Source organism: Heterocephalus glaber, unplaced genomic scaffold, assembly GCF_053883595.1.
Source record: "Heterocephalus glaber isolate CG9 unplaced genomic scaffold, H.glaber_assembly_v1.0 deba00001545, whole genome shotgun sequence".
In the NCBI taxonomy this organism is placed as follows: domain Eukaryota; kingdom Metazoa; phylum Chordata; class Mammalia; order Rodentia; family Bathyergidae; genus Heterocephalus; species Heterocephalus glaber.
This window is the reverse complement of record NW_028258338.1, coordinates 1744985-1757546: the sequence shown is the minus strand read 5'-3', so window position 1 is coordinate 1757546 and position 12562 is coordinate 1744985. Positions and strand designations below refer to the sequence as shown.

The following is a 12562-nucleotide window of genomic DNA, read 5'->3' as shown; positions in this document are numbered from 1 at the left end:
CATGAATTATTAAGTGATGAAATAAAACAGAGTAGCACCAGTGACTGTAGAGGTCTACTGCCAGTTTACCATCTCCTTGTGAAAAACAACTTTAAAAAATCACTTATGTACAAAAAATCCTTGTTGCATGAAATACATTTTCAAGTGAGTTGTGTAATTAATTATTTATGAGGAAAAATTAAGGTTAGGGGGTGATAACAGGAAAATCCCAGGCACATAAATATGAACAAAATAACTCAATTACCATCCATATCAGTTTCCATTTCTTCTCCTTCTTGAGTATTACTGGGTCTCTGGATCTTTGGCTTGATCACAAATGGACATTCTTTCCGGCACAGATCTACTTCATGCTGTGATCAAGATAAAAACAGTAAGAAAATCCTCCATGTATTTAAGGGTTAGAACAATTATACTGGAAGAACACTGCAGGTAGATTACAAAATTGGTTTCTGGAAAAAGAAGAGTTACAAGGACAGTTCCTAAGTTCAGCTCTCACTGAGTATAAAAACACATGCAAGGAGTGGGCATGATAGTGCACACCTTTTAATCCCAGCACTTTGGGAGGCCAGGGCAGGATGATTACAAGTTTGAGCCCAGCCTTGGCAATTTAGTGATTAAGTGAGACTCTGTCTCAAAATAAAACCTTAAAGAAAGGGCTGAAGATATAGCTTAGTGTGAAAGTTCCAGGTTCAATTCCCAGGGCTGCCAAAACAAAGCAAAACAGAAACCTCTACTCAAAGCACTCCCTGGATAATAATACCTCAAGTCTATAAATGAAGATAGAAAGTCCACTGTGAGACTGAAAAGCTGCCATGTCCAGGTTGGTGATGAGGTCAACCACTCTGACTGCTCTGGTGACAAATGTTATCTGGTCCTGTTCATCACCAAGAAACTTTATGACCTATTAAGGATAGAAAGTGAAGCAAAAACAATTAAAATACAAAGCTACAAAAACTATTCCTTTGTAAACATGCAGCTTGGGCCCCAACGAGTCAGCACAGTATAGGAGGTAAACGTGTTTGATTTTTTTGTGCTTTCCTAGTGACGGGTCTAGGATTTCAAGGACTCATCTACCCCAAGGTAATATTTATGTCACAAAGTACCTTTATCAGAGTTCACACCTAACGTCATGCTAACATATATATATATACCTTGAGAAATACGCAAGGCCTCCTGACTATTACATTGTACTAGACTGTAACAAATCAATAATGGTGATAGCTGCTGTTCCAAGCTGTTAATGAAATAACTTGAATGCCAAAGTAGAAAATTTTAACTATAACTGTTCCTGGGTAACCTTATTTTATCTGCATTCACTGTGTTTAACATTTCAAAATTGCAATTATGTACTCTCTCTTCCCAATAAATGTTTAAAAAAAAACCCAGTAGAGCACCTTCAGTAAGGCTTCCATCATTCCGCAGGAGACCAAGGCTTCACCACCAGCATCATAGCTGGCCAGATGGTATAAAAAAGAGAAGAGAGCAGTGGCAAACTGGTGAGGGTATGGATCCATGGAAGGATCTATGATAAGAGATTGGGATAGGGAGAGAAAGCAAACTCAGACATTGATGATAAATTGGCAGGATGTTAAAAGACAAAAACTCCAAAAAACAATCCCCCCAAAACAACTAAAAACAAAGGGCAGACCCCCCTTCCTGCCTGGGATGATCACCATTAATACTTACCAATCATGGCCTGGATACAGTTTCGTACAAGTACAGGCAAAAATCCATGGTAGGAGGCAGTTCCAGTACAGTCAATAATACTGCTGAGTTTGGGAGTTCGCTCCAAATGGACAATTGATGTTAATGTTCGTAAAGAAGCAGCTTTAATCTCCTATGAGAATAAGGTAAGCACAAAACATGTCAAATAAGACACGCAGATACCTGAATCAAGGTGCTAATATCCCAAACATAAAATTTAAGTTATTTTGTTGGTAACTACTTGGGGAGATAGAGGCCTGTTAGGAGTAACATTGAAAATATTGCATTATTTCAAGATGTAATATCCAAAGTAAAAGAAATAAAAGGGCCAAGCTTTCCTTTAGGGGTTCTAACATCCTGGGAAAAGCAAAAGGGCAAATAGCTTATCAGCTTAGTATGTGGAGAAAATTATTGATACTTACCATAAGCTGTTTATCTGTTATCTGAAGGACATCTACCAACTCCTCAATTAAGCCATTATACAAGATACTGTTTGCAGATTCCTGCAAGGCATTGGAATACACTACAAAAGGAGAAACAAACACTTTAGGCAAGAAGGCAGTGGTTAAGCCACTGCCCAGAGAGACCTTTTGCCATCTACAGGTTCTAGGAAGGATTCCCTTCCAAGCAGCAAGGGAGGACAGAACCACTGAATTCTAAATGACTCAATCAAATACAGTGATAAGCTCTAAATACTAACCCAATTTAGATTCCTCTATTAAAGTACCACTGGTGTTGCTCAAGAATTTTGGGGGACAGAAGTATGAAAAGAGAATGAAGATTTAATTTTTTTTGTAGCATCACTATTTGATATAATCTTACTATGGCCTTGGACATACAGCTGCATTATAAACACATTCTAAAGAGAATTTATGGATTTTTCAGACTAAGAACTTGTATGGCTCTGTAGTAAAATTTAAGAATGCAAATAATCCTTTTTTTTTTTTGCAGTACTAAAGATTGAATCCAGGGTCTTTTCATTAAACTACATCCCTAGCCCTCTTTTTATTTTGAGACAGGTTCTCACTAAGTCACAAAGTTGTCCTGGCTGGGAATGAACTTAAAATCCTCTTGCCCCAGCTTCTCAGAGTGCTAGGTTTATAGGCATGTGCCACAATGCTCAGCTAGAATGCAAATAATCAACTTTTAATTATTTCTATATTGAGGTAATACTGGACACATAGTGCCTTGAAGCTAAGACAAATTGGATTTGAGCATATTCATTTATATTTCCAACAAACATTTTGTTAAGTAACTACTAGTATGCCAAGAGTTATGCTAGATGATATGAGTACAAATAAAAACAGAAGGAACACAATTGCAAGGAACACATAGTTTAAAATGAGCAGACAAAGGCAGGTATGGTGGCACATGCCTATAATCCCAGCACTGAGAGTTTGGGGCAGGAGCTCGAGCCCAGCCTTGGGAACTTAGTAAGACCTTGTCTCAAAACAAAATAACCAAAAAAAGGGCTGAGGATGTAGCTCAGTGTGAAGGCTTTGGATTCAATCTCTGGTACCCAGCACACACATAAGAACAGACAAATGAATAAAAGCACAATTAAGGTAGGTAGTAACAGCAGCAGCTTACCATTTTATACCTTCGTGCCTGGCCTGTGCTAGACTGCTATATAGGTTTTCTTTTAACCCTCAGATGTCTATAAATTTGGTCTCAACATAAAATAAAGAAATTGGGACTGAGATGATAAACATGTTGCTAATATGTAATCTGTAGAATCAGGGTGAGAGCCCAGGCCTGATTCCAAACTTGTGTGCTTTCCACCCTCTACCCAGTGGAAGTTAAGTGTGCAATATTGACTACTTAGTATTTTTGGACTTTAAAATATTTATACTTCTGAAAGATGGGAGAAGAAGAAGATAAAATAGCAGAAGAAAGGGCAGGGACAACTGGTAGATGACTAGGTGCATATCATTAAAAAAACAAAAGCTGTGACTAACCTCATATGACATGTCAATGAGGATCATATTTTTCTGTTACAACAGTTATGAGCTTGAGAGTAATGAGTAATGACTGTAGTGAACACTGAGAGTGTGAGCTATAATTTAAGTTGCCACTTTGGTAACTACACTAAGACTCATAACAACAAAGATGGATGTAATTCAAAGGAAGTCAAGTTTTCTGCCTAGTTAGGATCTATTAATTTAGTATTCTTCTCTTACCTAATATAGATATTGCATGCAGTCTGGCCTGAACAGCTTGCAATCGCTTCCTGTGATTAGAAAAGCCATGGGCCAGCCGTATGTGTGTAAATAACAGCATCTATACAAAAAAGACAAGACCTCTATTAGGAAATCATTGGAAAAAGTGAATATTCTTTCTGGAGCTAACACTTACCTGTAGGGCTCCATAGTAAAATGGTTTATTGTTCCTTTTTGCAAAGGTAGCAAACCCAGTGGGGTTCCATTTTCTCTGAGATTAGCTGACAAAATGGAAGTTTTGAGAGGGGCTCCTGGAAGTTTAATATTCAAAAGTAAGCCAAAAACTATCACTATAACTGATTGGTTCTTAATAAGTAGACTGTTAAATATCTGATTACTGCCAAAATGAGAAGAAAATATTTTCTCCTGAATACACTCAAATTATTGAAAAAGCTCATTATCAGATACCATAATGAGCCAGTAGTTTATGTTTTTCTCAAACTCCCAGAAGGACATAGGCGGTTATTAAGTCCTTATAAAAATGAAGATATTAAGACTCAGAGAGGGCCTGGGATTTAGCACAGTGGTTCCAGCGCCTGCCTCGCAAGCGCAAGGTCCCGAGTTTGATCCCCGGTACCAAAAGAAAAAAAAAAAGAAAACAAGACTCATTAGAGAGGCTCATCTTCCCATGGTCTGACTCTAAAGTGGACATGATTTCTGCTATGTAGTCTCCCTCTCCAGCAAATATCATGAATCTATTTATAAAAACACCACACTATTTGCCAAGGAAAGAAAGGAAGCAAAGGAAATGGTAGAGACCAGTAGTCGATAACTATGTACACATCATTAAAGAAACAAAAGCTGCCAGGCGAGATGGTGCAAGCCCATAATCCCAGCATCTGAGAGGCTGAGGCTGGAGGATCACTCTACATAGTAAGTTCAAGGCCGGCCTGAACTGCATAGCAAATCCTTGTCTCTCACACATGCACACAAAAGCTGTGATGAGACACATGAACAAAATATTTTTCAGACATATCATACCTGCTTATCCTTAGGAATGCTGTACATTTTGGTAAGAGATTCCATGATTTCAGAAGGGCTTTCTGAAATCTACATTAGGAAAAAAAAGTTAATAACAGAACAGCAACCAAACATTAAGAAACTAGCCAAGTGTCAAAGATTCCTCTTACCTTGTCAAGTTGTTCTATATGAATATAATGTAGTGTATTACTAGTTGTCTGAAATTAAAAAGATACGAGCTGTTAGGAGTCACTCAACATCTTAGATTCCCCTGCTACAGGCTGTAAGAGCTGCCCCAAAACAAATATTTCATCCCGGGTTCAAAACTGAATGCTCGTTAAAAAAAAAAAAAAAAAAATCAAGGTAACTTTAAAATCCTCTAAAATACCCATTTTATGTAGAGGATATTCACACTTTTCGTATTTTTCTTTGTTCCTTTTAAACCCTTGAATGACTTATCTCCACAAGGTCAGTAATCACAGCAAAGAGTGACTCCATAAAAATAGTTTCTCTTTGAATATGCACTACAAAGTTTATAAGCATTAATCTACAAAGCCTTTATTTTTTTAAGACTTTATTTTTTAACCACTTATCAGTTTACCCTGAGCACCACTCAAGCAGGTGTTGATTTCAACCAGTTGATTCTTACATTGAGTAAATTTGATAAAACTTTAAAAAATATTTCCTGTTATATTCTTATAAAAATTAATGAAAAATATATGCAATTTTTGGACATCCTGTAGTTATATAATTGGACTGCTAAGTGATAAATATTATAGGTAGAAGAATAAGGATTTTATTCACTGGGCTACTCCTAAACAAAAATGAATGTTAGTACTTCCTCAAGAAATACACAATGAACAAATAATTTAAGTAGGATCCTATATGCAACATTATTATAGGACTTCTGCAGAGTGGCTTAAGTAAAGAAACCTGAGTCATCATATCCAAGACTATTATACTTTATGTTGGAACTCTAAAATGAGACTGTGAGAAAAAATACACACGACACAGCAGTGTCTTATAAAGGGAGTCCTATTTTTTGGTAGGCCTCAATCTAAGTTAAGATCCAACCTTATCAGAGCTGGGCATGTAATCAGTAAGAAGCTGCTATAGGTATAGCTTTGTAGGGCAGCAATGTAACCCAAAACATGCCATTACTTAAAACTGAGGAAGTTCTATAAAAGTCAATTCCTGGGTGTGTTGGATACACAGGCATTTTGCCTCGAACTACAAAGCCCCTCCTCCCTGGCTGTGTAGCCTCACTCTGGGGCTCCCAGCCTGGCCAGTGCTGACCAGAAAGGCACCCAGAGCAGTTGCCCGCTTCTGCTCTAGGCAAGTCCATTCGAGTTACAGCTTTGACACATGTAAGATGTAGTGTATGGCATTTTCAGAAGGTGGCATGGTCCTTGAGTGAGTTACTGGTATTTTACATCAACAAAATAACTCAATTTTACAAGTTGCAAACAAAAATAAAAACTGTTCCTCTTGTGCATTTTTATTCTTTTAGAATAAATACATATTGCTGTAATAAAATTGCCTTTAATCACTTAACAAGCCTAACCTTGACTCAAGCAATGAATGCCTATAACATAGTAAATGAAGAAAGCTAGTAGTTTCATAACATAAAGCAGTATCATTTATAGCTTATCAGTCATGTACTATGCAGCAGGAACTACAAAGCCAGAAGGAGAGTGGTCTTCATACCTGCAGCCATGGAGGCTATTTTTGTTAACTGTCAGAATTTGTTAACTATAATTATGATACGTAGTCCAAAGAATGTAGTAACCTCCTTATCATGGTAATTGTTCCTCCCCTTTGAAGACTTATTCTGTTGACTAACTGAAAAGACCACTTGGGTTCCATGCATGGAGTCTGGGTGGCTCTGAATGCCTTGGGGCCCCAGCCTTGCCTCCATTTCTGCATTCTGCACCTGCTCCCTTCACAGCGGGCTGATGTGCCTGGGGGACTGTTTTGTTTCAGGAATTACTTGGCCAGGGCCCTTTGAACTGCAGTGTCCCAATAGAGTACTAGATATTATTTATGTAAGGATGAGCACCTTTTTTTTAAAAAACAATGCCCTTTCAGAAATGTCTAACCACTTTGGAAATGAATGACACCTGGTGATAAGAACAGTTATTAAAAGTCTACCTCTTCTAGGAAAAAAAAATTCAATCCCAATTATAGTAGATTGTAGACTTTATTGAATAAAGACTCACCTTTTTCTCAATTTTGACCTCAGCTCCAGGGTCTGCATAGAATTCAAAATGTAGTGTAGTTGCACTGGGTGGGTATTTCTGTGTATAAAGCATATCAAAGAAACAGATGCTGAGCTTCAAGTGATTTTAGACAAGGCAGGCATCATTTCTCCCAACTCGTCTCTCAAAGTCCTGGCCACTATGGCAAAAGAACTGTTGCAGCAGAATGAGCAATGTATTCAGGACTTATAGTGCCTTTAATTCCTTGTCTTTAAGAGGGACTCAAATGAAATGAGACTTGTTCAAAACAAAATCAGGATGGAACCCAAAGCTAAAATTTCCACTTTTTGAACTTGTAAGTTATCAGTTAGCCTTTCTTTCAAGAGACTAATTCTGACTATAGCTATTCTGAAGGGCAAGAGGAGGAGCAAGTCTGTCAAGCAATAAATGACTAAGAATCCAATAAAGGATGGAAAACAAATACCAAGGTCTAGGTACCAGCTAAAGAACAGAAAAGAAAACTTTTATGGTAACCTTAGTGTCTATCATCAGCCTTCTGAAATACCTTGAAGATACTGGCTTATCTTGACAATACTTTCTTTTACACCATTCCACACCATGTCTTACGGTATCTGTTGTTCTGTGCAGGTACATAAGAAGCCGATATAAACTAGATCTAGTTTAACACCAGAAAAGCAATGGGACAAACAAGATTTAAGATGACAATACTAAAATGTCTCCTTGAAAGAAACCACTAGCATTGGCTCCTTCTTGAGAGTGAAGGAACTTATCAGTGTATATACTTTCATACTCTGAATTTTGTAATATGTGTATGCATTACTTTCTTTTATTTTTATTTACTTTATTTTTTTTGATACCAGGGATCGAACTGAGGTCCTTGCACTTATGAGGCAGGCGGTGGCACCACTGAGCTAAATCTGCAGCCATTATGTTCTTTTAAAAGTATACATGTTTCTCAATTCCTTCTTTCATCCCTTTCCAGTGCTGGGGATCAAACCCAGGGCCTCAACCTTGCTAGGCAAGCCCTATCTCAACTGAGCTACATTCCCAGCTTAGGATGTGTGAATTCTTAACACAAGCTATGACTCAAACAAGTAACAGACATCAGGAAAGTCTCGTCTTGTCTAGTCTAGTCTTAGTGTTTTGCCCAAGAGGCAAAGTATAATACTGACATGCATAAGGAGGTTCAGAATTAACCAACTGAACTTTAAATTAAGAATTTATGTTCTCAGAATTCCAGACTGAATACTCTTAAGCTCACCGCCCATATTACCAAGACCTATTCATAAAATACCAAAGAAAGTGTATCAGCTAAGATGGGGAAGGAACTTGCTCTAATTTACTGATTTTTGTGAACAGAAATAAGTCATTCTTTTGGGAGAAAAAGACTTGCTAAGATAAATTTGTGTAGTTTCATTACACCTCTTTGTGCTAAACATGACAAACTAGTCACAGAATTATAAAAAATCCAGTTGTTCCCCGTGGCTCCAAGAGCAATGTACCAAAGCAGAAGGGAGTATGACCTGAACTCATGACCTGACCATGGGTGAAAAGACGTGGGGGTAAACATGAAAAATACGTACAACAGTTATAGTGCTCAGTAAGTGTAATAGAAGAACTGCTTTCAGGCAGCCATCCCTAAATAATGCTTAGAGTTCTAGCTCAGTGTTGACAATGGAAGTAGTTACTCCCTACTCCGGAACTGGGTATGAACATATATTGTCTCTGAGAATCTGTATCATCAGCACATTGAGAGCCCATGTGCTGACAGACTGCTTCCAAAGGTATGCTGTTTCAACTGATATCAGCTTTCTCAAAAGTAATGTTAATTAACAGCTTTATACACCATATATTCATTATAAAGTAAGACTTAGAAAGAGACCACAGTTCAGGCAAAGACAGCCATATCCAAAGGAGTTACTTACCATCATATGTAAGTCTCTGCAACATTCTGCAAGTCCAAATCCATTCTCCTTTCCACCCCAGCTCTTAGAAAAAGAAAAGGACAGTGTTAAGACAGTGCTTATGGTCTTATGTTGTTCATGCATATGAAATACTTAACAGTATGTAGCTACTTGGAGCATAATGTTAAGAAGACATCCAGCCAAGGATTCAGCTCAGCGGTTTTGCTGCCTGCTGCGCAAGCGCAAGGACCCGAGTTCGATCCCCAGTATAAAAAAAGAAAAAGAAAAAGAGGACATCCAACCTGAAGGTGGTGGCACATGCCTGTAATCCAAGCACTATGGTAGGCTGAGACAAGAGGACTGCCAAGTTTCAGTTCCATCTGCGGAACTAAGTGAGACCCTGTCTCAAAATTTGAATGAACGAATGAATAAATAAATAAATGAAGTGGAGATACAGCTCAGTGTAAAGGCAAGGTGGTATATCTGATTTAGTTTCTTCAATAAGATCAATTTCAATTTTGTGCAGATGTTCCTGTCTGTATTAATGCTTGCTGACAGGTCATTCATGCCTGACACTATGCCTGCTCACATTTCTCACCAGGGTGGAATCGCATGCTGTTCAATTCCTTTTTTCAATGTGAGACAACTTATAAGGCAGAAGGCCTTGTACTACTGTACTTTGCTATCAAAGAATAAAAACTCATCAACAAGCTCCTGAAGTAATGGAAAGAATGGTCCAATTAATAGGCTTCCAAATCTAAAGCTCCACCATATAATCTTGTTTACCAACTGTCCAGCATCTTCAATAGCCTTTGAAATATCAACCATTTTAGCATTATTATATTTTTACATTTAAATTTTTGGTGGTCTTCCTAGCTCTTGAGGAGCATCAATGAATTATTACTTCCACTTTCCCCTTAATTCTGTAGATAACTCACGCCTGACATGGTGTAAGCACAAATGCTACTTAAATCCATGCCTTCATTTTATTCCCGTGAATGCAGTTTGCATCCCAATCACCTTGGATCTGGGCTACTACCAAGGCATAGAGGGCGCTCTCTTTCTACATCTAAATGTTTCCTTGTAAAATGTAGTTATCATGTCATTACCCCTTCAATAGTCTTTAAAATAGAGGAACACTATATAAATCACTGAAATTGCCATTCAAAGTTTCCATTACACAATGCTACTCCTAAACCTAAAAAATAAATGTATCAAACACAAATCAACAGACTATCCTTTGAGAAACAAGCTTTCTCAAATTGCTGACAGCCTTTCTCAACTCAAGTATCATATATGAAGCATAAAACATTTTATTAATTCTCCAAACTAACTAGTACTCCCCTCAAGCACACTAGTCATATTTTGTTACACATAATGGATACTTTCAGGCATAACAGCTTACTTCTATAGTGGAGACCCTGGTGAGAAAGGCTGCTCGGAGACTGGTATATTCCCCCACTGCCAGTTGGTTAACAATGGACTATTTAGTGCCAGTGATGTCAGTAAAAGTGGTAGAGTCGGGAATTTAAAAGCTTATCCCCCTTCACAAAAGTAGTGAATACACTGGCAAAAAAATGTCAGAATCAACTTTATCAGAACTCCAGAAACTAGTTTCCAGCAACCAGAAAAATGCTAGAGGAAAACAAATAGGAATGAATCTCAACTGAGGTTTTTTTTTAGACAAGGTCTCGCTATGTAGTACAGGTTGGCCTCAAACTCGTCATAATCCTCCTGCCTCAGCCACCTGAGTGCTGGGATTACAGGCATGTGCTGCCATGACCAGCTCTCAACTAATGGTTTTGTGATATTTAACATACCTGACCCAATCCCATATTCCCCAGCTCAGCAGTGGCCGAAGCAGCCCATATTCTTGAAGTGAGCAGAATGAATCTTACTCTCAAATAATTATGGTTGTTTGTTTTAGCTGGCCTGGTGGCCCCATGAAGGACCAGGTCAAAGGGCTTGCCACTATTTCACTTAGTTTGGAATTTTCTCAGAGGATGCAGGTGGGCAGATACTTACTGAAAACATTTAAAGGCAAATGCACTTGATCCCATCCTAAGGCAACTCAAAAGACAGTTCCAACAAACAACAGAGGAACAGGAAAGCTTGGGAAGAAAGGGTTGAACATGAGATGTATTGAGAAACAAAAGCTTTGAAAGTTTCCACATATTCCTGGAAACCTAAAAGATAACATGCATGCTCAAGGCCAGCATGTTCTTAGAAAAGGTTAAGAAGGTCCCAGGTTCCCACTTCTGCAGATCAGGCAGAAGGAAGTGAAGGCTAAGGCAGAACTAAACTCTTCTGGCTCAGAACATAGCCACAGAGCTCATCTGCAAAGACTGAGAGGCTTTTGTAGACTTTTTGGTTCTAGGAGTTTTATAGAAATCATTACCTGACCACTAAGATACTGTAACAGAGTTGAAGGGCCACAACTCATCAAATTACACAGTCCCTGATGGTTCAAATGATGATACTTTTTGACTCTGTGATGACAGGAACCCCATTTAAACTGAGGAGTATTTGGAACTTATGATTTTTTTACATTACGGTAGGTTAATGGAGACATAACCCCACCATTTGTGGTTCACAATTCCAAAATGCAGCGACAACAAATCATGGGCAGGGTGAGAATTTTGATTTCCAAAGGTGCCCCACTTTACCATTCACCTAAAGCATGCCTAGTTTTCAGCAACAAACAAAATTATCAGGCATGCAAAGAAAAAAATAATGGCCAACAGGAAAAAAAAAAGGAAACCAATGAAAACTGTTCAAGAGGAAATCCAGAAGAAATCATGTGCAAAAATGAAAAGAAATATGAGAAATGATAAAAGGTAAAATAAAAATGAGCTAAAGAGATCAGGGAGATGCCATCAAGTGTACTAACACATGCATAATGAGAGTTCCAAGGAGTTGAGTAGGGAAAGTAAAGGGGCATGAAAATTACTTAAAGAAATGATGGCTGAAAGCATCCCAGTTTGACAAAAAGACATGAATTCACAAGTCCAGGAAGCTTAATAAATATCAAGAAAAAAACTAGATAACCATACCAAAGTATATTAAAATCAAACTGTCACAAGCCAAAGTGAGAATCTTGAAAGCAGCAAGACAGTCAAGTAAAAGGGATACTCAGTAAAATCAACATCTAGCCATTTGTACCTCTGAGAAGTATCTATTCAGTTGCTCATTTTTGATTGGGTCTATTAATTTGGAGGGTGTTATGGTTTATATCTAAAATGTTCCCCAAAGCCTCATGCACCCCTAGGTGGGGATCTGGGAGTGACTGGATCTTGGGTGACAGCTGCAGCAGTCCACTGATTGGATTAGCATGGCTCTGGGCATGGCTGAATGAATTTTCTGAAGACAGAAGACCCACCTTGGGTGTAAGTAACACATAGCAATTGGCTTGTAGCCTGAATGGAGTAAAAAGGAAAAGCGAGGCTTGCTGTTGCTGACTCTTGCCTGCCATGCCATGCTATGATGTTTCTCCTCTGCCATGTAGCCCTGCCTTGGAGCCAGAAGACTATGGAATGAAACATGAGCCAAAATAAAC

The 12562-nt window shown here is 38.3% G+C and overlaps 1 protein-coding gene across 18 annotated transcripts in view; it reads right to left on the bottom strand.

Annotated features, from left to right (window-relative positions):
* The window catches only part of Huwe1 (HECT, UBA and WWE domain containing E3 ubiquitin protein ligase 1), a 146166-nt gene that overhangs the window by 84914 nt on the left and 48690 nt on the right, over positions 1–12562 (bottom strand). For all 18 annotated transcript variants that reach the window (XM_013068752.3, XM_013068758.3, XM_013068760.3 and 15 more), the window contains 10 exons: positions 9028–9090; positions 7103–7180; positions 5054–5101; positions 4905–4973; positions 3885–3984; positions 2127–2227; positions 1687–1837; positions 1395–1522; positions 761–901; positions 245–350 (listed from right to left, as the gene is read on the bottom strand). In XM_013068752.3, the coding sequence (XP_012924206.1) occupies positions 245–350; positions 761–901; positions 1395–1522; positions 1687–1837; positions 2127–2227; positions 3885–3984; positions 4905–4973; positions 5054–5101; positions 7103–7180; positions 9028–9090 (985 nt within the window). The remainder of the gene's footprint in view (positions 1–244; positions 351–760; positions 902–1394; positions 1523–1686; positions 1838–2126; positions 2228–3884; positions 3985–4904; positions 4974–5053; positions 5102–7102; positions 7181–9027; positions 9091–12562) is intronic.